The following is a 23,674-nucleotide window of genomic DNA, read 5'->3' as shown; positions in this document are numbered from 1 at the left end:
TGTCTGTAACCCACCCCTGGCTCCAGGTGCCAGAAACACCACCACTGGAGATCCACTCCTTAAGATCAAATACTGTCCCCTCCAGGCTCATCTTAAAATGTAAATACCAAAGGGACAGTGTGTGTATTAGTAGCTCCAGGGGGTGTGTTATCTGTTCTGGGCCCGGAGAACATTTCAAGAGGAGAAAAGGGAAGGGCTGCTAGTCCCCCTGTCCACCTGGATACCTGAGGAATGAAGAGGCATTTCCAAGGCCCCTGTCCCCCCCTCAATGCTGAGCCCAAAGGGGTGGCAGTCAGTGCCAGAAGCCACCAAGCCTCTTCAAACTTGTTTTTATTTCCTAAGGAGTCAGGGCAGGGGTGGGGAAGGGATCCATAAATTGGGTTTCAGGAGGAGCCCAGGTCTTGGGAAACAAGACAAACCCTCTGGCTCTGCCCTCAGCAGTATTGTCAGTAGGGGTGATTAAGCGTGTGCTCCATGATGGTCCGAATGGCCATCCACGTCTCCTGGGCTATGGGGATAATCTGTGTGGCTGGCAGCAGAAAGCCACAGTGCCCCGTGTCACGGAGCTCGAAGGTGAAGGAGTACTTGATGCCACTGTCATAGGCCCAGTCGACAGTGATCCCACTGGCCACATCTGGATACAAAAGGGCAAAGAAATGCCCCCCCAAAAGGAAGAACAGGGTGTGGTCACAAGGTACAGAGGCATCCTGAGAGGACAGTGGGCCCTGGGGGCCAAACTCCCACCCATTCCTGCCACACCAAGCTTCCTGGCCTAGGCCTCAACCTGGGCCATATGCTGCTCACCCAGCCCAATCTCTGCCCTGGCAAAAAGAAAGCTTCTTGAGGCCACCAGACTTGGGATATTTACCCTCAAAGAACATTGCAGTAACCCAGGCATTGGGAGATATGCACTAATTAATACTGCAAAGAAACAGGTGCCTGTGTCTGGGTACCACCATTCACCCTACTATTCAAATGTGGAAATCAGCTCTGGCCCAGCCCAGCTAGATCTATGGCACAACCCTGTGGCCAACCAGGCCTGCCAGTCAGCAGAGCTTGCACCTGGTCCAACCCTAGGTGGATGTGGTACCAGCCTGAAGCAGAAACAGACAAGGGAAGGCTCACTCACAGAGGGTGGTGCTGATGCTGCCATAGATGTACTCGATCCCATGAACCTCATACAGGGCCTGCACTGCATCCTTGGCAAGACTGTACTGCAAGATTAAATCCAGACAGTGAGATGCCAGTGCTCCCCACACTCCCACACCCTCACCAGCTGCTGAGAAGCAGGGACTTCAGAGTCTTGGAAGTTGAACATGTAGATAGCTCTTTTGAGAAGGAAGCACAGCATCTCCAGTTTTGAACTTGATCACATGTGAGAACAAGTCTCCCCACCCCCGGCTCCCTACCATGGGGTCTGTTGGGAGTCTGCTGGATGCCTCCCCCAAGCCCTAGGCAGCCAATCTCACCAACTCTTCCTGGTTTGAAACAGGCTCCAGAGAGTGGCCATAGGGGTACATGAGCATCTGAGAGTAGCTGTGGATGGAGATCAGAGCCTTGATGTTCCCATGGGACGTGATGAAGTCCACAATGGCAGCCACTTCTGGCTCTGACTGGGGGGAGGGCCCATGATAAGTCTCTGAGCGGGGGTTGTTGTTAGAACCATTTCCTGGAAGTAGAATCAAAGCACCCAAAGTGTTCAAATTCCCAGGCTTGGGAAAGACACTTAGTGCTCACAAAATATACTGTACTCCTCTACATTTCCTAGCCTCTTTTGCAGTTTGGTTGAGGTCATGTGACTCTCCTTTTGACCAATGAGAATGTGAGCAGTAATGATGTGTCACTTCTAGTTGGAGGCTAAGAGCAAGTGCGACTTCTTGACACTCTCTTCTGTCTGTGTGCTTGAAGGAAAAAACTCTAAATGGAGAAATGTCCTGGATCCCTCTGTCACCAGTGGAAGAAATCTGTCAAGGAGGGTCACCTACCCACATTGGACTTTGTATGCATGAAAAATAAATTTTTATTGTGTTAAGCCACTGAGATTTGGAGGGATATTTGTTACTGCTTCATACCCTAGTCTAGTACATCAGAGGAGTGTTGCCACACTATGACTCAGCAGCTCTGTGGCCCTGTAGGGAGCTCCCTTGGCTTGTCCTTTGGTTAAGTCCTGACTGTGGTTCCATTAGAAAGGCAGGCCTGCCTCAGCAGTTGCCAGTAGGCCTCCAACCTGGCCTCCCCTATGAGCAGTGACCCCTTTGAGCTGATCCTTCTCTGCTGACCCTCCACGGCCATGGGAAAGGCTTGGGTCAGTTGAGTGCTCAGACTTATTGTCTGCTCAAGCTTTGCCACAGCCATGGCCCAAGAACAGCATGAACTTGGAGGAAAAGAGAGACTAGATCACCATAGTTGCCCAAGGCTGGTCTGGGAACCACAGATGCAAAGAGTCTTTGAAAATTCTTCTTGGGGACCTAAGTTGGAGAGAGGGCAAAGAGCAGCTGCGCTTCTATTTTGTTCACAAATTTAATTTGTTCCCATCTCCTACTAGACTCTTTGCTCCCCATCTCTTTTCTTCCTTTTCTGTTTTCCTCCCCTCCCCAAGGGCCATGTCATGGAGGGCTAGGTTGGGCTGGTCACGATTTGTGGGTTAGGAACACAACTGGAAAGAGCATCCCAGGTCCTGCTCTCACTCCTCCTCCCTGAAATGACGGCACAGAAGCCCAGTCAGAGGCCAGGGATTGACCCAACTTCTGAAGCCTCCTGAGGATGCCAGAGCACCCCTCAGGGCAGTGAGTTGGCTGGAGAGCTGGGAGGCTTACCCACCAGTTCAGATGCTGCTCTAGGACTGCAGCAAACAGGTCCTCTCCAAGGGTGCAGGTGAGGGCAGCACGGTGGGAGGGATGATCTACAGATTACTCTTTATGCAGCAATTAAATTAAGGCAATAATAAAACCATAAACAAAATCTTCCCCCCTGAGTCACTAACCAGACACTCGCTAGCTATTTCTGGCCACAGGCAGGCCCACAGGCAATTCTGTCACCTGGGAGCGCATCTCTTCTTGGTCTTCGGGTCCTCGCCTAGGGCAAGGACTGACCCTGGTTAGAAGGGGATGTGCCTGCAGGAAATGAGGGGGTAAGAGCAGCCTCACAGGCTGGAGCTGGCCCAGCTAACAGTGGCCCTGTTTGTTGTGTCTGCTGGGAGCCTCTGCACCTGCTACACTTGATGAATGACAAATAGCAACAGATGAGCAGAGCAAGGGAGGCTGCAAGCTTTGTCTGCGTTCGCAGCCCACGCATGGAAAGTGGTTCCCCTGCCAACGACCAGGTGGCTTTGCCCAAATATGGAGAAACACTTCAGGCCGTTAGTTCTGGTTTGAGCTAAGCAGAATAATCTAATCTTCCCCTGACCAAATGGGAATTAGCTGTCTGCCTCTGACGTTCACAGTCAAAGTCCTCCGAGCCTGCCTGTTTCACAAGTACCTGCTAATGGATTCATTAGCTATTTATTTTTCCTTGTCTAAAAATGTAATTTGTAGCAAGGGGAACTCACTGGAAGGACATGGTAAATTATTAAAAGCAGTAATCTTTGGGCAGGGGGGATTATGGGAGCTTTTTGTCCCCTCTGGGCTTTTTTTCCCACATATTTTTTTTTACATTGTGTATATATATATATACTGATGTTTTTTTCCTGTGGTGAAACTCACAAAAGTTATTTTCTTTAAGAGGTAATTTGTCTTTCTTCTAGCCAGTCTGTCTCAGGGTACGTGGGCACTCTCTTCAGCCAGTTCTGAGGGGCCCACGTGGATGCCCTCTTGGGGGCAAGTGTCTGGTTATTTGGAGGTGGAAACACCTAATTTTATGTGGCTGTGTTCCCTTACACAAGCAGCTAAAACACAGCCCCAGACTCTCAGGCAACTCCTACACTGTGGGCTGGTGGCCTCGCTCTGTATGCTTCAGAGCTGTCCTTATTTTTCAATGAGAACAGACTCAAATCAGATTTTCAAAGCAATGGGCATCCAGATCTAGAATGTTCTATCTCGTTGGCTTGACCTCCCATCTGCAGATCTGCTTTTCAACAGCATGGTGAGGGGGTAGGAGCAGCCAACAGCATGGCATCATCTCCTATGGAGCCAAACCCTGATCCCCCAGTATAGTGTGGGAGCAATATCTGGGGGCCGAGGGCTGTACCCAGACACCCCTCTGTTTTGGAGACTTTCCTGGTTAGACCCAGAACCCCAACCATCAAATTGCTGCATTCAAAGGGTCCACATACTCATCTCTGGGCTTTCTGGAAGCCTCAGTTTCCCCATCTAGTCCCTAAGACCCTCGCGTGGCAAGGGAGATAATCAGGAAGAACACCAAGGGAACTCAGGAGGAAGCTGCCTACCCCTCCCTTGAACCATACAACCCTGCAGGTAAACAACAGTCCAACAGCCCAGGGTCACAAAGTAATTGGGCCAAAAATAAAGGCCAGGCTCAAGTCAGTGTTAATGATAAGGAACTAGCTTATTCCATGTTTGAACCTTTGTTCTGGCCTCCCCAGAGGGCAAAATTTGGGTCACAGGTCTCAGGGAATGAATTTGGAGGCATTTTCTTGTGGCATGCTCCATTCAAGGAAGGGCTAGAGATATTTGGGTGGGGCGCCTCAAATTCTGGGTTTTGAACAATGAGCAAGACTACTTTGGACCTCCTTAAGCCTTTCTCTGCCATATTTAGGATCTGACCCTTGCAGTTAGTCCCCAGGCAAGGAGCTGTTTCCCATGAAGGCTTAGCATATGTATACATTTAACAGACATATGCAACCTCTCCCCATACCTCACGGCCAATCCTAGGCATGTGCCTGCCTGTCCCTGGCCATGACTCACTTGCATTAGCTAACTGCTTTGCCTCCCCAGTTATGAGTCAACATAATCTGACTGTGTGGGAGACGTGCCAGGAACCAAGTCCTCTCCAGCCCTGCCCCCGGGTGCAGCAGACTGCAGTACCTCCAAAGCCTGACTTCCAGTTCCTGTTAAGATCCACACCAATGCAGAAGATTCCGGGTCTGCTGGACTTGTTCTTCCGCCACAAGCGATTCTGAAAAAGCGCAGGGCAGGTGACCTCATTCACTGGGTCCATTCCTGGGTGGGAGCCTCTGACATCCTGGTCTAGGAAGTGGGGTCCGGCGGGCCAGGGAGGGGCAAAGGGAAGGAATCTCTAGGGCAGGATGGGGCTGGCATGGGGCTGGGCCAAGGCTGCAGATCAGATGCTTTGTGGTTAAACCTGGGGTATTATGAGGTTAAACATGGGTATGGAGAGAGAGGCCCAAGCACAGCCAATCAACAGTGGCCTTCCCTGGGCAGCAAGAGGGAGGCTGAAGGGCAAGAGCTGCAGCTACAGTACCTGAGCAGCCCGCCTGCCTCAGTGAGACTCTGCAAGGAGCCCCTGAGGGGCCTGCCCCTAGGGAACCTCAGCCAAGCATCCCAAAGCTCAGTGACCTTTCCTCCATTCCCCCAGAGCTGACCCCTGATCCTTGACCCCCTCCCTCTCAGGTACTCTCACCATGCTGTGGGTATAAGCAAACCCGTCAGGGTTGCAGACAATCTCCATAAAGATGTCCATGGCGTTCAGTATGTCTGTCATGATGCGGTCTTTGCCATATTCATTGACAATCTGCAAGAAAGGGCAGGGTGGGGACAGGGTGAGGGACAGGAGGCCCTGCCGGGCTCTCCTCCAAAGCAGAGCAGGACATCTGTATAGCCAGTGGCTGCAGGCAGGGATGGCATCAGTCATCAGGTTCAGCCTTGTGCAGAACCAAAGGCTTGGATTTTAAACAACGAGAAGGCAGAGGACAGCTGGGGGCTCTGTGCTGCACAAGGCCAGAGCACATGGCAGCTGTTCTATAGGGCAGAGCGTAGACAGCCCCCCGGGTTAGGAGAACCACGAATTAAGTTTTCAACTGGAGGTGCCCTTAAATAGTTGAGCAGCCCCCATCCCCCCCAGCCCAGCCCCCATGGTCCATGCTGACCTTCCTGGCAGTCCAGATGCTGGTGGCATGGGTGATCCACTCCCGGGAGTGGATTCCAGTGTCGATCCAGATGGCTGGGCGCTGAGAACCTCCAGTGCTGAACTGGGGAAAAGCACCGGGCCCCATATAAGTTTGAACCAAAACAGCTCCAGGGCTGTCCCTAGACTGCCTGGAAGGAGGCCCCAGACGTATCCTCACTGCCTGGAGCGGCCCCATTTTCCTGAGAGGGGGGCTGTAGGTGGAGGTACCTGTGCATGAGCCCATAGAAAGTGCACACGTGTGGGGGTGCCCTGGAGACACAGTGATGCTCTTGGAGAGCAAAGTGATCCAGCCAGAGGCACAGAATTTCCCAGGTTTGGAAGTATTTTAGACTAGTGCTTCTCAAACTTTGAAGGGCATATGAATCCTCCGGGGAGCTCAGTAAAATGCAGATTCTGATTCAGTAGATCTGGAAAGGGGTGCGTGGCTGGGAGTTTCTAACAAGCTCCCAGGAATGCTGCTGCTGTGGTCCAAGAACCGCACTGAGTAGCAAGGTCTTAGACAGCATTAAAGGGGGAACACAGACAGCCCTTAAGGGAAATCAAAGCAGGCACAGGCGAAGCCAAGTTCCGAGCTAGATGAGACCACTTGACCCTTCAGAAGAGTCCCCCAGGGCATTGCTGAGGACTGCAGTGCCTGTCTTCTCTGAGAGAAGGATGTCAAATGCCCTGCATGGTCCACGTTCCTGAATGCCCTTTAGGGCACACACAAAGAATCATTTTTCCGTAGGCTCCACACTCTCACCCATCCTGCCTCCTTCATGGCCAAGGGCACTGCTGCTGCCAAGTTTACTAGAGCTCTGTTTCCAGTGGCCCCTGTGAAGGGCTGAAAGGTGTCCTCATAGACTCAGGCCTATCTGTGGGGCTGCCTGAGCCAGATGACCTCAGTTGTTGTAAATGAAGCCTCTGGGTACCGCTCTTCCCATTGAACAGATGAAGCAACTGAGGTAACAGGAAGAATGCTGACTCACTCACACTCACATCCCAAGTCCAAGGTGATGACTGCCACTCTGCAGTTCCATCTCCTTAGCAACCCTCCCACCAGATTCCTGACCCAGACATGCCAGGTCACTGCACTACCACCTGTCCACACCTACAAGGGTGGGTCCCTGAACACCACCATCCCAAAGCTTGTGGGTCACCTCGGGACAAGAGTGTACACATCTCTCTCCCTAAAACTCCCACCCAGCCACAACCCCATATGAGTTCAACTTATGCCAGAGGCACTCACTGTACAGTCTAATGGTCAACACTGCTAGCTTTTACCTTCAGAACAAGAATGGACCGATTTTCAAAGCTGTGGCCAATCTGAATTTTTGAGACAATATCTGAATGCTCAGTTACAAAGTTGTCAATCCAGGTATATATCTGAAAGGAATGAAGTTTCTCAGATGGGCAGTTAAGCAGGGACGGGGCAAACCCCAGGATCTCTCTGAGTATTCTCCTTGCCCCATCCCACTCTCTTTAACGCTTTCCCACCTCCCTTGAGGATCTAAAAGTATCACAAAAATCAAAGACTACCTTGGGTCTAAGGCAGGAGCTGTGGTTAGCCTGGATTCCCAGGCTCTTCCTAAGCCTTGCCTGGAAGAGCAGCACGTGCTGAGCCTACTCAGTCCCCAGGGTCAGCCTGCACAGCTCTCTCTGGTTGGAAGTTTCTCTTGCTTCCATTTTATTGGCCCATTCAATCCATTTGACAGATCTCATAGTCCTTGCAGTGTTGTTTTTAGTCGTCCTGACCCTTTTAGATTCTAAGCCTCTTGAAAGCAGGATTATTTATCTCTGACATCAGTAAATACTGATGGAATATACTAATTCATTCTCTTATTCTTCCAATATATAATTAAATTAACAAATATATGAGAGAAAATGGATCCTCTATTAACGGACTTCGTGAAATGGAGAGAGTGATAATGATAATAATAGATGGGCAATATCAATAATGTCATCCTTTACATGGAAATAGGATGTGTGCCTAGAGTTTCTTTCTCGACTGGGCGTCTCTATGCTTTTCTTGCATATTCTACCTTTATAAACAAGTCACAATCAGTCATGCCTGCCCTCGATGGCTGTAACCGTAATCATACATTTTCTCCAGCTGAAGGCAACTCTTTAATTCTACAAAATGGCTCTCTAACATGCCTCGCTTCCTGTCTCTCTATGCTCTAGTACTCACAGCTGGGGTCGCTTAACACAGGAATGGTCATGCAGAGGTTAAGACCCCTGGATCCCTAGCCAGAATGTCAGCTAGGAAGGCGCCTCTGCCTGCTCTGTTCTGGCCGGTGCTGGATCCCTGCTCTAGTGTTCCACCTCGCAGATCCATCACCCCAGTCCCACGCCTGCTGTGGGCTGCACTGTGGAGCCACAGCCCCCTCTATCTGACTCCTGGCTTCTGGACCCCCTTGAGCTGTCCACCTCCTGTTGCCCAGTGGGTACTCTGCACTCCCCAGGTGTCAGCTCACAGTCTCCTGTAGACCCCAGAGTCCTGAGGCTGGAAACCCTGAGGGCTCAAGAGGACAACAGAGTCCAGAGCCTGACCCGGCAGACCCACCTCCTCCAGGGTGTGATACGAGGAGTCACTGAAGCTACTGGGGCTGCGCTCCAGCCCGCGGGATTTCGCCATGGCTTCTCTCTCCTCGTCCAGCAGCACCTAGGAAGGGAAGAGGAGGCTGGGCCAGGCATGTCTCTTCTGAGCCCTGCCTCAGCTGGCTGCACAAACACAGCATCGACATGGGAGAATGAGCCGCTGTGAGTGTGAACTGAGCAAAAGGAGGAAACGCCAGGTTGCTGGGTGATTCTTCCGCTTGGCAAGCTGGCATTCATGTCGCCATTTCCCAGATGAGCACAGGACAAGGAGTCTGGAGAACTTGGCTCTAAGTGTGCCATTGCCACTAACTTGCTGTGGAACCTTGATCTTGGTTTCCTCAGCTTGAAAAGTGGGACTTGCCTTGCCCATCTCAAAAGGATAAAATGTAATAAAAGATATAAAAGTGTCTTGGAAAAGATGCTCATGGGCTGCTGCCAACATTGCTTTTGTCCGCTGTGAACACTCTGTTGAGCCAAAGCCCAAGCTGAACTATGTACACTGACCCCTGGGGGAGCAGGGGGCTCCCCTGACCCACAGCATGCACTCTGCCCCAGGAAGTAGCCCAGACAGTTGATGTCCAAGCCATTCGAAAAGCCAGTCCAAATCATTACAATTAATGTGCCAACAGTCTGTCACTCACCATTTTAACTGCCTCTTAAACACAAGTACAAGTGAGCCAAAGCAATGTCCTTGAGTGGCAATTTGGAGTTGGCACACAATCCTCATGTGGTACTTCCCACAGAGAGGGCAGTATAGTGCCTGAGTTGAATTGACCTCCCACATCATCCTGGGGCATTTTTCCCAGCTCGGGACTCAGTGAGGTGGGCAGGTGCCCTTCACCCTAAGCTCATACCCTTACATTGACACCCAGGGACCGAAGCACCCCAGGAGGACTCAGCTCTGCCTGTGCAGCATGGGAGGTGCCTGGGACCCTTTGCCACAGGGGTGCTGGGAAAGCAGAGGCCGTCAACCCTCAAGTCACTCTGGTTTGCATCTCTGGGTCACAAGTAAATCCTGATAATGCCTTGCTTCAGGCCAGAGTCTTTTAGTTTAACCAAGCATCTGTATACTCATCATCATGGTTGATCTGGTCAGATGACCTGATGACAGGGCAAGAATTAACTGTTCATGTTTTAGAGAAAAAGCAAATTAGAGAGGTAAAGAGACTTAATAGCAAAGCTAACTAGGGGCAGAGGTGAGATAAAAACCCAGATATCCTAGTTTCTAACATTATGTTCCTTAAGGCCAGCTAGCTATCAAAACTAAAAGCTAATAAGAATCACACACACACACACACACACACACACACATACACATGTCTATATGTGTGTGTGTGTGTGTGTGTACATAGAGAGACAGAGAAAGAGTAAGAACACGTATAAAATATGAACAACAGGTGAAAAGTCCATCATACTATTCTTGTAATTTAAAAGTGCTTTAAAATAATGAAAAGGCAATATCCCAAGCATAGGAAAACAACACAGTAAAATGCCAAAAAAAAAAAAAAAAAAAACCACCCCAAAATGCTAACATGCCTGTTAGGAGAGAAAGATTATGATTTCAAGCAATTTTTCCTTTTCTCTATTTTTGCATTTTGGCAACGTGCTCACACTACTTCAATAAGGAAAATCTTCTAAATGAATAAATAATATTAAAACAAAGATAAAACACCCAAATGGCTAAAAATAAAGCAGCAGCCATGGCGCCTTCAGTTCCAGGACTGGAAGAGACACCTCAGCCCCACTCCGCTGCAGCCGAGGCCACTATCAGATGACACACTCACCCCACCGCCCCTGTCAGCTTGCTCACAACCCTCAAGTTCACAGATTTTTAAATGGGAGTGGAAGTCAATGTTTGGGGCTCATTTCGTTCTCTTTTTGAGCACCAGCTACACGCTAGGCATTTGTAATTGCAATGTTCTCTAGCTGAACTGGCTGGGCTGGGGACGTTCCCACTTGGGCAAAGCTGGGATTGCTGGTTTAGTTAGAGATGGCTGGAGGAGCCCTGATCCTCACTGGCACAAGCACCAGCCTGGGAAGCTCTAACAAAGGAAATTTGTCTTCTTCCCAGAAAATCAACGGAAATCTCAGCAGCCTCCATGACCAATGTGTGTCCCTCACTGTGGGCCGGGCATGACCAGCTGCAGTGAGCAGCTGCAGAGCAGAGAGCAGGTCAGGCCAACGCACCCCGAGTCAGGGCCCCAATGCCGTAAAGTTAAAGGGCCCATACATCTAACTTCCTAGGGATGGAGGCGGTGAGTGAAGGTGGAGGAGAGGGAAGAAAAAATGGGAAGATAGGACCGGAGGACCCAGTTCTTTCCCCACAGCTCAGGGACACCCACAGGAAGAGAGTTCCCATAAGGCTGTCCTTTGTTCCACACGACAGCTTGGAGGCAAATGGGAAGTCGGCACTAAACTGCAAATAACTTTCCAAACACGCTCACAGCCTTGTGAATGGATATGACACCCGCTTACAAATTGGGAATGCTCAGCCCTCACAGCTGGGCCCTCGATTCCAGGAACATTAATCTACCCTGGCCTGAAAAATACGCAGATGTTTGCTCCCTTCACAGGGCTGAGGGAAGGGGATGGGAGAACTAAGAATGCAGACTTGCCGCAGGCTTGCCTAATTACAGCCCTGTCAGGCTTCTCAGAGAAAAAAAAAAGACTCAGAAGTAAGCCATTTGCCTCCCTGGAAGCCGTAAGCTGACAGGGAAAGTAATACCTCGGTGTAAATTCATTTATGACAGGAGCAAGGAAGGATGGGGACATTAAGAACAGCACCTCCAAGATGGGGGGCTGGGGGACCGTGGGCCCCAAAGGTGAAGATGACGCCTGAGGGGAATCTGCATTCACAGCTCACTCCAACCACAGACGTAAAATGGACGAAGTTCACAGAAACAGTGGTGGCGGGCAGGAGATGGGCTCTAATGTCCTCTCTGTGAGGAGGGCAGTCACCTCTTCTCATGCATCCCTGGCCTCCTCTTCCAGGCCTAACGTCTGCAGTAGCAGCTGCATGGCTGGTGGCAGTTACAGTCCATGCCTACGTTTGGATGGCGGGTAAGGGGGTATAGATCTGGGGCTGTTAGAATGGACCCTTCAGAATTCAGGACCGAACCGAGGCTTCGCTGCCCAAAAGGCAAAGCTAAAACGCCATACAAACAACAATGACACCGCTTGAGAAGGCAGACGGCACAACAGTAAAGAGTCCAGGGCCTGGAGCCAGGCTGTCTCAGATTAAATCCTGATGTTGTCACTAACTTGGGCAAATTACGAAGTTCTCTGTGCCTCAGTCTCCTAAATTAGGAAATTCTCTGCACCTTCATAAAATGGGGGTCATGTTACCATGTACTTTCACACATACTTGAAGTGTTCTTATGAGGATTAGAAGGGTGAATACATGTAAAATGCTTAGAACATTGCCTAGCATGCAGTAAATGCCAGCTATGATGATGATGACAATGACAGGACAGCAGTAACTCTTGGGTGACACCAGGACTCTGGTGGAATAATCATTACAGGGCATGACCAGGAAATCTGGGTTCCTCCAGGGAGAAGTGGTGTCTGCAGGACTTGGACAGCAGGTGACCCCCATTAGTGGTCACTTGGGTGAGTCAGGCAGCCCCTGCCCCTCCCTGGGACCAAGAGAGGGACCTAGTCCTTCTGCTGTCCCTGTCTCCCAACCCCTACCCCCAACCCTCCTCAGCCCCCTACCCCCATGCAGCCAGACTCTGGCTCTCCCTCAGGGCCTTACCCATGATTCCTTCCTTTCCTCGCCTATTCCTGTCTTCCTCTCCTCTTTAGAGCTGCCACCCACCCCCACCCCAGCCAACACCTTTCCCACTTTTTAATCTCTTCTACTCAGCAGACCAGTGTTTGTGAAGCACACACTGGGCACTAAAGATATGGCAGCCAACAAAACAAAATTGCCTGCCCTCATGGAGCTTATAGTCTGGTAGGGGAGACAGACAACAAACAAGACAAATAAGTAAATCATATAGGATATTAGAAGGCTGTACGTGCCAAGGAGAAAAGTGAGGGTGGGAACTAGGGGAGTGTGGGAGGAGAAGGGTACAACTTAAAATAGGGTGAAAAGCTGATACGTGAATCAAGTGTTGAAAGTAGTGCGGGAATAAGCCATGCCGATATCTGTAGAAGCAGCATTCCAGCTACAAGGACCAGCAAATGCAAAGGCCCTGAGGTATGATCCTAGTCAAGGGCACTGAAGCAGGAATAGGTCAGGCAAGCCGGAGGAACATCAAGCAGGTTCCAGTGCCTGGAGCAGAGTGAGCAAGGGGAGAATGGCCAGTGACGTGGGGTGGGGCTTGCATCATGTAGAGCCTTACAGCAGTCTTAAGGACTTTGGGTTTTACTCTGAATGAGGTGGGGAGACACTGAGGGTTTTAAGCAGAGGAGTGACATAATAGGACTTGCATATTTTTAAAGGTCACCTCTGCTGTTTTGAGGCTAGGCAATAAGGAGGCAAGGGTGGAATCAGGGAGAACCATTAGGAAACTACCAGAATAATCCAGGTGAAGGCTGATGGGGTGTCAGCCCGTGGTGATAGAATAGGATGTGGTAAGATACATTTTGAAGGGAGAGCTGATAGGATTTGCTAATGGACTGTCTGTGGGATGTGAGAAAAGAGTCAAGGATGACTCCAGGTTTCTTGTCTGAGTGACAGGAGGATGGCACTGCCATTTCCTGAGTTGGGGAAGGCTATGGAGGAGCAGGCCAGGGAGTGGCCAGGGGAGTTAGGTTTGTACCTGTGAAGTTTGCTATGCCCATTAGACACCTAGGTGGAAATGCCAAGTAGGTGGTCAGATACGTCAGTCTGGAGTTCAGGTCAGATATATAAGTCTGGCTGGAGCTATAAATATGGCAGTATTCAGGAGGTTGAAGGTATTCAATGTCATGATCCTGGATGAGGGGATAGAGGAGAGGTCGAAGGACAGAGCTGGGAAACAGGGAAACAACATGCAAAGGAGCAGCCAGTAAGATGGGACAACCAGGAGAGTGTAGTGTCGTGGAAGCCAGAAGGAGATGTGTTCCAGAGAGGAGAGAGTGACCAGTCAGGCTGAAAGACGAAAGAACAGGACACTGCGCACTCAGAGCTGACTGCTGAGTTGGACCTAGGAGCTGTGTGTGACATTGTCAAGGGTGGTTGAGGTGAAGCAAGCGGTGGACAGCCCACCCGAGGAGAGGGATGGAGATGGTAAGTACAGCCAATATTTCCAGGAGTTTTGCTCTATGAGGAAGAGGAGAAATGGGGTGATAGCTGGAGGTGGGGGAAAGGATCAAGAGAGGACCTTTTTAAGATGAGAGAAATAACTCTATATTTGTATGCTAATGGGAATGATCCAGGAGAGGGGAAAATTGGCGAAGCAGTATTTACACTAAATTGTATTTTGCTCTAGAGCGTGCTCGGAGCATGGGTGATTTTTGTTTTCTCCTTTGTGCTTTCCCCTATTTTCCAAATTATCTACCATGAATATTTATTAATTTTGTAATCAGAAAAAAGCCATTAAAATCCACAGAGCTGATTGCTCAAGTGAAGCTTTTCCATGGTGACTCATCCCAGGGGGGAAAAAAAAAAAAAAAAAAACACCAAAGGGCTGAAAAGAATGAGGAGGTGAAGAAAAATTAAATGCAAATACAGCTCCCTCAGAATCAGATCATTTCTTCCCTGGCCCGCTGCAATTTCCTCACCACCCTCCTGTCTGTCAGTCTCTCCCTGTTCCTGCCCCCACCTCAACATTGTCAACATTGTCACTGTCAGAGGGATTTTTCTTAAAATGCAAATCTGATCATGTCAGAGCCCTCCGATGGCTCCCCCACGGTTTTCGGGATTTTATCTTGACTTGTTCACCTGGTGGAGGATGTCCTTTGTGCTCTGGTCTGGCCTCAGTGCCAATCATAGGCCCCTTCCCCTCCCCGGCCCCCCTCTCCTGCTCTTCAGCCACACCGTAATTACCGCCTTCTCGGAGCCTCAGAGCGACATGCAGTGCCTCTTGTACTCGCTCCCATAGCAACCTGCTCCACTCCATCAGCGCATCATCCACTCCATTGTCATCACTGATTTACTCCCCTCAACTCCCCCATCCCCACAGCACTCAAGCGCCCCTGGATCCAGTGTCTAGATTTTTTTATCTTTGTTTTTCCAGTGCCTTGACCAATACCCAGCACACAGTAGGTATCTCTGTATCTGTGGGTGGAATGAATAAGCTCATCTCAAGCATCCCTCTGATCACAAGGCAGGAGTGGCAGGGGGGGCACTTCCCTTCCTCAAAAATCTCCAGTGCCTCTGGCCAAAGTAAAAGCTGGCACCAAGGTTTTTCACACTTTCTCTCAGCCTGGTACTAACAAGCAAGCATACTCTCTCCTCTTCCCTCTCCTTCTCATGTCCATTAAGTCAACTGACATTTACTAAGCTCCGCCTAAGTGGCAGGCCCTATGGTAGGTGCTGGGATATAAAGATAGATAAGGCAAATGATTCTGCACCTTGAGGAGCTCAGGGGAGGGGGCTCTGGCGACAAAGACCAGCATATTAGCCAGGTCTCTCTCCGGGCATGCTCCTCCTGAACCTGCCAACAGAGCGATTCATTCAGCACACAGTGGTTGAGGGCCCACCACGCAGGAGACACTATGCCAGACACCGGGGTGAGGGGATCCAGAAGACAAGGCTACCAGGTCTGTGCGTCAGTAACTAAAACACGAGACCGGAGGCCAACAACCCGAGTGGTGCAAAGCCTTTCCCTCCCGTTAGCACCTCTGAGCTTCCCTCCTCCTAGACACCTTCCCCCATCATCACCACAGATCAACTCAACACAGCAGCCTCCTCCCAGCCCCAGCTCCCTGGGAGCCAAAATGTGATCTCAAGTATAACAATCAGAGCTTGATGCGTTGCCGTTGCCGACAGAGCAAGTTGTTGGTGAAAATCCTGCCAGACTGGGTTAGGGCCCGGAGTCGAGGGCATTTTACTGAGAGGGCGTGAAAAGCTCCCCGTTTCCCCCAGCGAAGGGAATCCAGGGGCCGGGGATGACAGGAGAGGGCAGTTCCAGAGGAGCTGGTGAAGGGGAGGAGACTCACAGGTGCCTCTGGGTCCATTCCTGATATGCAGAAATCAACAGAAAAATTTCAGAGACCTCTTCGTATCTGTTTGCCAAATGCTGCAGGGTCTCCAGGGCAGGACAGAAGCAGGGAAATGCAAACTTCAAAATGCAGGCAAGGGCGAAAAATGAGAATTGAGCACTAAGTCTTTTGATGTGGTAGCCTCTCTTGTCTGTGGGAGTTTCCCCATTTTTGTTTGTGGGGGATTTAATTAGGGAAATGTTGAGCGGGAAACAGATGTGCCTGAGGAGGAAGAAAGGTCTTTGAATGGACCGCAGCCCCCCAGCCCTGTGCTTACATGGGAAGGAACGCACCTAATAGTATGTGGCGCCAAGTGTGTGCGCTCTGGGGACTGTGTATTCCCACACACAAAGCCCTTAGAGAAGATTAGCTGCAGCACAATGTGGCTGCACAGGAATCTACGTGGATACAAATCTACAGGTACATAACAGTGTCTGCGGAGGGGTGCAGCCAGAGAGGTCTAACCCAGTGATGCCCGAAAGAATCGATTTAGGAAAGAGACTCCTTGGGATATCCTTGAAGACAGAACAACTGAAATAGAATTTCACGACATTCAGAAAAGACGCTGTAAGGTGCAGCAACAAGTGAGGGCGGGGAGAATGGGGTGTCTGGGATGAAGTCTCCCTTCGCCCTCCCCAAGGGCAGGCCTGCAGCTGCTTCTCCGAAAGCTGTTCCTCTGGCAGAATCCTGCCTGGGAGAGGCGCCCAGTACTGAGAGCCCTGCAGTGGAGGTGGGGGGAAGGAAACCGCAGCAGGGCTCACACTCGGCTTCTCTCACCTCTTCCTGCCTCTCTGGAGTGAAGGAATCCCCTGCTATCGAATGGCTGAGACACAACAGGGACAGGAGGGCGCAGTCAGAAAAGTAAAAGGAGCCATCCAGAAGAGCTGCCTCCCTCCCCATGGTGCCTAGAAAAGACCTGAGCTATTTCCTCCTGTCTCCCTTCTCCTCCATCTCCTCCTTTGCCATGAACTACAAATTCCTCCATAAGAGGACACCACAAGTAATCTTAAAAACACAACAAACTAGTGAATATAACAAAAGAGAAGCAGACTCACAGGTATAGAGAACAAACTAGTGGTCACCAGTGGGGGGAGGAGGGGCAGTATGGGGTTGGGGAGTGGGAGGTACAAACTGTTGGGTGTAAGACAGGCTCAAGGACGTATTGTACAACACGGGGAATATAGCCAATATTTTGTTATAACTGTAAATGGAAAGTAACCTTTAAAATTGTATCAAAATTTTTTTAAATTTTAATTAAAAAAAAAGAGGACTCCACAAGCTACCCTGCCATTACCATACTATGACTTATGAAGTCTGTCTTAGATTTAAATTTTCCTTGAGAAGTGTGAGGTTTCATTCTTTCCATGGTAGGTTCACAAAAATGCAGATGAAACTCCAGAAAGAAAACGTCCATTTTAGCCCTGGATGTTCTTTCTCCATGTTGGGCCCAAACCAAAACAGGATATGAAGGTGAGACCCCAGCCGCAGCGCTGGGGCAGGACCTCACCTGGATGTCCTTTATCATGATGCTGTAAGCAAGGCCACGAGACTCCAGGTAAGCTTTGATGTCCTTCATTTCAGAGAAAGGAACCCTCATATCCACAGGAAGGCTGGGCCAGGCCGGGCCACGCCAGAAGTCCACCTTGATCACAAAGGAGAAAAAAATGGGCATGTTTATCACACAATCCTGTAGGCACCCTGGAGGGCCAGATGTTCTTCTCTTATACAGTTGAAAGGGCCCCAGTTCCAAAATGAAACCCCTAAGGCCGAGCAGAAAGACAGGGACAAACAAAATCCCTAAGTCACTGAGCTTCCTTCCCTGATGTTAAGCACCTCATCTCCCAGCCTCACTCACACAATGTAACTTCGCCTGGATCCAAAGAGCCCAAAATAATTTCTAAAGGTGAGACGGCTCATCATCTGGGACATTAACATGGACAAGAACCCTGGTGAGAAGAGGGAGACATCACTGCCCCTAAACCCCAAAGGGGTAGGAGAGGCCTGATCTGGATCCCTGTGCCATCCGACTGCCATGTCTATTTTTCAGTTTGTAAAATGGAGAGACTTATTATAAAGTTTTCTGAGTCCTGGTTGATAGGGACACTCAAACGAATAGGAACGTGGGCTTTGGGCCACATCCAGAAATATCAGCTTGTTTCAACAGCCCTCAAACAAAACCCTTCTATTATTGAAGAAAATGTTTTCCTTTGTAGAATACTTGCTGAGGACAAATGTTCTCAGAAACCAATGCTCAGGCTGACAGGGATGAACCCAAATAAAACACAGGTTTGCCAAGCTAAGCCATTTCAATTGGGGAACAGATGTGTCCAGTCTGCATGCTGCATGGCATACCACCCAGAGATACATGTACCTCTCGTGTGGCTTCAGGACATTCCAGCCATTTTCAGAGCAGCCTCCTACAGGACAGAGGGGAAAGCCAAGAAGGGCCACCCAACCTTCCAGGTGAGTGCTCCCAACCTCTTCTGAAGAGGAGGCGCATTTGATTTTTCCACAGTGTTGTGATCTTTGGCAGACACACCCAGAGGGCAGGTTTGGGGTGGGGGAAGCAGGACATGGAGCCAAAGGTGCAGGCTGCTGTGAGGGAGGAGAGAACTCGTCCCCAAGCCCTGTGGAGTCCTCACCTTCTGGGGCTTCAGGCCCTCCAGATCCCTGAGAAGTGAAAGTTGCTTCTCATTTTTAGCCAGGACTCGAAGAACCTGGTCACTGGAAAGACACAGAGAGGGTGGAGGGAGATGCTCAGAAGGATTCCTGGAAGACTGTGCTGCTTGGGAGAGGCAGAGTGGAAAAGAGGCCAGGCTGCGGGGACCTGGCAGGACAGCTGGGAGGCTAGAGGACCCCTGAGCAGAAGGACTTGTAGCCCTGGGAAGCACGAAAGCCCTTTAGCCCAGGACCAGTGGTCCCTCCAGCCCCAAGGACAGACCACCCAGGGGACTAAATAAAAAAAAGCCTGTCAGCGTTGCTGATGAACCCAATGCTAAGACAGGGGAAACAGCATGGGAAAGGAATGTGGGGGATGGAGGAGGGAGGGAGAACAAAAGAAATAAAGGAGAGATACAGGGAGCCGGGGGCACCAATGGTGGTCCCATATGCTCTTCATACAAGGGCCCAAGGCCATGTCTGCCCCCAGCCCCGTGCCCTCTCCTGCCTTCTCCCAAGAGCCGCAGGACATGGAAGAGATCAATCTCAAACTACCTCATAGGGGGAAGGTGAGCTCCTTCCTGTCCCTCTGGAGGGGTGGGGAGGTCATGTAACTTAGCAGCCTGCAGTGTGACCTCTGGGGTCTGAGCCTGGGATGGCGATGGCTCCCTCCCTGACCGGCTCTGACACCCTGGATGATGAACCCCCTCTCTAAACTTGTGTCTCCTCTTCTCTATTATGGAAATACTATGGAGTGGTTACCTTGCGGGATCTTTGGGAAGCTGAGAAATCATGTCCGTAGAGGGTATATAATACTCATACTTATTTTTACTCAAAGGAAGACAATACCACACCCATACATTAGGAGTACATAGTCTTTGGGGGGTTATAACTTTTTTTAAGAATCGGAGAAAAGTTACAAACACTTCCTCCAGAAAAAAAGTAGATACACAAAAAATTTTCCATATGATTTCAGGGGATTCTTGGAGCCCTGAAAGCTTACCCTTGGAGTCCAGACTAAGAACTCTAGGTTGGGGGAGGGACAATAATACAGCTGCGTTTCCTGCCCTCGCACATGAAAGTGAGAGGTGACGGAGTTGGAAGTGGCTTCAGGATGGGAACTGAAATCCTGAATCCCTTCACCTTGATCAGGTCCCGCTGGGCCACTTGGTCACCTGGCTCCCAGCAATCCTCCCTCCCACGAAGGAGCAGCCACTCACCCTGTGAAATTCATTTGGCCCAAAGCTGCTGCCAGGATAAAGCTGCAGACCAGGAGCGTCTGCCTGTCCACAGGGGACAGCCCTCGGCCCACACTTCCTCCGGGGATGTCCTGCATGCTTCTTCCTCCAGGCGAACTTCAGGGGTTTTCCTCATGCACGGGCATGGCCAGGCCTCAGGACAGCAGAGCACCTAAAGGCCGACAGGCCAGACCCGAGAATGTGCGTTAGGCTCTCTCTGGGGAGACCCTGTGTGGGATTCCCACACGCCAGGTCTTGGAGAGCTGGGGCGCCCCTCCTCACTTCTGGGTGAGTCTTCTCCTGAGAAGGGGAGGAGAGGAGGGAAAGAGGAAGACAAGGCCTTTGGCTGTTTTCCTCCCCAGAGGTTTGCTGGGCCAGCCTCTCGTGAACATCGAATCCTCCATCTCCAGAGAAAGATGAGAGAAGCCAGAGGCCCGAGGAAACCACTCCTTTCCTCCCTCTTCCTGATCTTTCTCTGGGCTCCTTCTCCCTCCCCATCCACTCACACATATCCTCTTTGCACATAGGATGTGGACACCATTGAAACAATGCCGTGTTTAGACACAGAGCTGGTGCTCACTTCCTGTCTAAAAGGTCTGGGGCAATTGACCTAATCTCTCTAAGTCTCAGTTTACTCATCAGTCAATCAAACGGGGTTAATAAAATCTCTCCTTCCTGCTTCACAGGATTTTTGGGGGGTATTAGATGAGACAACTTGGGTGAATTGGCTTGGCAAAGCCTGCAAAATATAATATCATTATCTCAAAGCATTAGCTCTTAGTCACAGCTGCATCTTAGCTCAGGACTCCAGTTGCAGTGGAGAGAAGGGGAGAGAAGAAAATGGAGAGGGGAACAAAGGAAATGTCTATTCTATGAGAAGGAATTCAGTGAAGAGTCCATTCTCTCTACCTTCAGGTGGTCACCATTATGCCAGGATAGGTAGTGCAATTTCTGCTATACATGAAGGTCACTGCAGTCATTATTATAGTTCTCAACAGAGAGCAGAGTCAATTTCTCAGTGCTGCTGAAGCCCCACACAGCCCCCTTTACAGTGTGGGAACAGTAGGAATAAAGCAGAGGCCAGCACACAAAGCAGTCATATTAGAAGGAGAAAGTGAAAGATGATGCCTGAATGGTAAATGATGAATCTAACAGAAAATCTGCAGGAGGTGGAGGAAAGGCAGAGACTAAATCCAACAAAGTTGTTCAGCAGAGGACATCAACAAAAGGCCACTTAACTGTCACTGGCAATTCTCAGAAGCGCCCCCTCCCTATCCATGCTTTCCCAGAATGGCCAATTAACTGGCCATGTGTACAGAGAGGGGAGCTCTTCTATTGAGAGAATGCCCTGCTCCCACACCCCGCTGGACCGACTCCATTATCTCATAGTTCAGCTGTTCAGACATGCCAAACTCTCCTAGAACCCTGGCTTTGGGAACTCTCAGACTGAAACATTAGCAAAGGGTTTAAGGACCTAGAAAAGAAAGCAATTAGGCTTTCTACCCAAGTAACATTCAGCTTCAGTTAGAAATAGGAATAAAAGAATGTATTAGTAAACAATAGCTCAGGAATTTAAAAGAAAGAAAAGTGAGATGGTGCTAGTCACCCAAAGTACCCAGCATCTTCTTGTTCAAAAGCACCATTATAGGGCTTCCCTGGTGGCGTAGTGGTTGGGGGTCCGCCTGCCGATGCAGGGGACACGGGTTCGTGCCCCGGTCCGGGAGGATCCCACATGCTGCGGAGCGGCTGGGCCCGTGAGCCGTGGCTGCTGGGCCTGCGCGTCCGGAGTCTGTGCTCCGCAACGGGAGAGGCCACAACAATGAGAGGCCCACGTACCACCAAAAAAAAAAAAAAAAAAAAAAAAAAAAAGCACCATTATAAGTCACTAATCATAAGACAATCCCTGCACTTGGTTTAGGGGTGGGGAGAGAGAGAAAGAAAGACTGAGATCAAGAGCAAAAGAGAGACAGAGGAGCAGTTAAGAATTCTTGAGAATTCTAAGGCAGCACTTCCAGTAGAACTTTCTGTGATAATGGAAATGTTCTATGTCTACAGTATCCAATAGGATAGCCACCAGTGGCTAGTGTGAGTGAGGAATTTTAAATTTTAATTAATTTTAATTAATTTTAATAATTTAAATGGCCACATGTGGCTAATGACTGCCGTATTAGACAGCATAGTTCTATGGGAATTCACCAGCCCTGAGTACTGTCTCCAAGGCTGGATCTGAAGCAGAGACACACAGCTGTGTTTGATCTAATACCTAATATTGGCTTCTCACTCAAAATTAATTACTCATTAATTAAGTTTACTTTTAGACATTAAAATAATTAAGTAGACATTATTTACTCAATAAATGTTTACTGAATACCTACTATGGGCCAAGCACTTGTTAAGGTGTGGGAATAAAACAGAGCTATACAGACCTAGCCCTTAGATTTCTAATGGGGTAAGTAGAAAATTAAGTTAAAGAGCATACAAATAAGTGTGAAAATATAGCTGATGTATGTGCTACAAGGGGCAGGTACAACATGCCAGGAGGATGGGTAACACGGACTCTATGTAGACTGAAGAGGCAGGGAGAGTTAACGTAAAGAAGTTGTTAGAAGGACTTTCATCTCCTGCAGGTGGGTGGGCAATCCTGCCCAAATGAAATAACTAAAATGCTAGCTAAAATATTTTTAATAACAACTTTTCTTAACACCTCACTGTGCTGGCATGAAAGTAAGGATCTACAGATTCCAAAAAGAAGTAAAAGAAGTAAAAGCAAACTTACCTGAGAGGTAAGCAAACATGTCCCCTGAAGAGTAGATAGAGGTCTCTTGACCCTAGAGAGTTCTTGATCTTCCTCCTAAAAGAAAATACCTTGTAACTAGGATCATTTTCCTCCTGCTTGAAGTATATATTTAAATTCCTTCTTTAGTGAAGCTCTCTGTTTTTATTTGTTTGAAAAATCTTTATTTGCTTCCTTCTTTTTTTTAATATTTATTTATTTATTTGGCTGCACCAGCTCTTAGTTGCAGCACGCAGGATCTTCCTTTTTTTTTTTAGTTGCAGCATGCGGGATCTAGTTCCCTGACCATTGGGAGCACAGAGTCTTAACCACTGGACCACCAGGGAAGTCCCTATTTACTTTCATTCTTGAAAGAGTCTCACTGGTTATAAATTCTAGGTTGATTATTGTTTTTCTCTCAGCACATCGAAAACATTATCACTTTTGCTGTTAAAAGGTAATCATTTAGACACATGTATAATGTGTCTAAGTATAAATTTCTTTTGGTTTATCCTGCTTGAGATTGGATTACTGTACCTGGGGACAGCTCTCTCTCCACTATTGTCACAAATTTCTCAGTCATTATACTTTTTTTTTTTTTTGGCTGCGTTGGATCTTTGCTGCTGTGCGCGGGCTTTCTCCAGTTGTGGCAAGCGGCAGCTACTTTTCATTGCCATGCACGGGCTTCTCCTTGTGGTGGCTTCTCTTGTTGTGTAGCACAGGCTCTAGGCACGCAGGCTTCAGTAGTTGTGGCATGCGGGCTCAGTAGTTGTGACTCATGGGCTCTAGAGCACAGGCTCAGTAATTGTGGCACAAGGGCTTAGTTGCTCCGTGGCATGTGGGATCTTCCCAGACCAGGGCTTGAACCCATGTCCCCTGCATTGGCAGGTGGATTCTTAACCACTGTGCCACCAGGGAAGCTCCCATTATACTTTTTTTTTTTTTTTTTTTTTTTTGCGGTACACGGGCCTCTCACTGTTGTGGCCTCTCCCGTTGCAGAGCACAGGCTCCAGACATGCAGGCTCAGCGGCCATGGCTCACGGGCCCAGCCGCTCCGCGGCATGTGGGATCTTCCCGGACCAGGGCACGAACCCGTGTCCCTTGCGTCGGCAGGCGGACTCTCAACCACTGCGCCACCAGGGAAGCCCCCCATTATACTTTTTAACATTGGCTTTTTCCCAATCTCTTTATTACCTTCTGGAATTTTGATGTGGTATATGTTAGGTGCTCTCATTCTATCCTCCAAGAC

General features: G+C 49.4%; 1 protein-coding gene across 2 annotated transcripts; it reads right to left on the bottom strand.

The window, feature by feature from the left end:
* Positions 1-446: 446 nt before the first annotated feature.
* CPA5 (carboxypeptidase A5) lies at positions 447-19,750 on the bottom strand (the record flags this gene model as incomplete). Of its 2 annotated transcripts, XM_079710832.1 has the most annotated exons (11): positions 447-634; positions 1,130-1,214; positions 1,470-1,669; positions 4,983-5,073; positions 5,539-5,649; positions 6,005-6,106; positions 7,309-7,410; positions 8,591-8,689; positions 17,264-17,398; positions 18,399-18,480; positions 19,635-19,750. In XM_079710832.1, the coding sequence occupies 11 exons, from the start codon at positions 19,748-19,750 to the stop codon at positions 447-449; spliced, it is 1,311 nt and encodes a 436-aa protein (XP_079566958.1). The 2 variants fall into 2 exon arrangements, with proteins under 2 accessions (XP_079566958.1, XP_079566959.1); XM_079710833.1 differs by lacking the exon at positions 1,130-1,214 and having other exon boundaries at positions 509-634.
* Between the last annotated feature and the right edge of the window lie 3,924 nt (positions 19,751-23,674).

The sequence above is a fragment of the Hyperoodon ampullatus genome, assembly GCF_949752795.1.
Source record: "Hyperoodon ampullatus genome assembly, chromosome: 9".
Taxonomy (NCBI): Eukaryota; Metazoa; Chordata; class Mammalia; order Artiodactyla; family Ziphiidae; genus Hyperoodon; species Hyperoodon ampullatus.
This window is presented reverse-complemented; position numbering and strand designations above follow the sequence as displayed.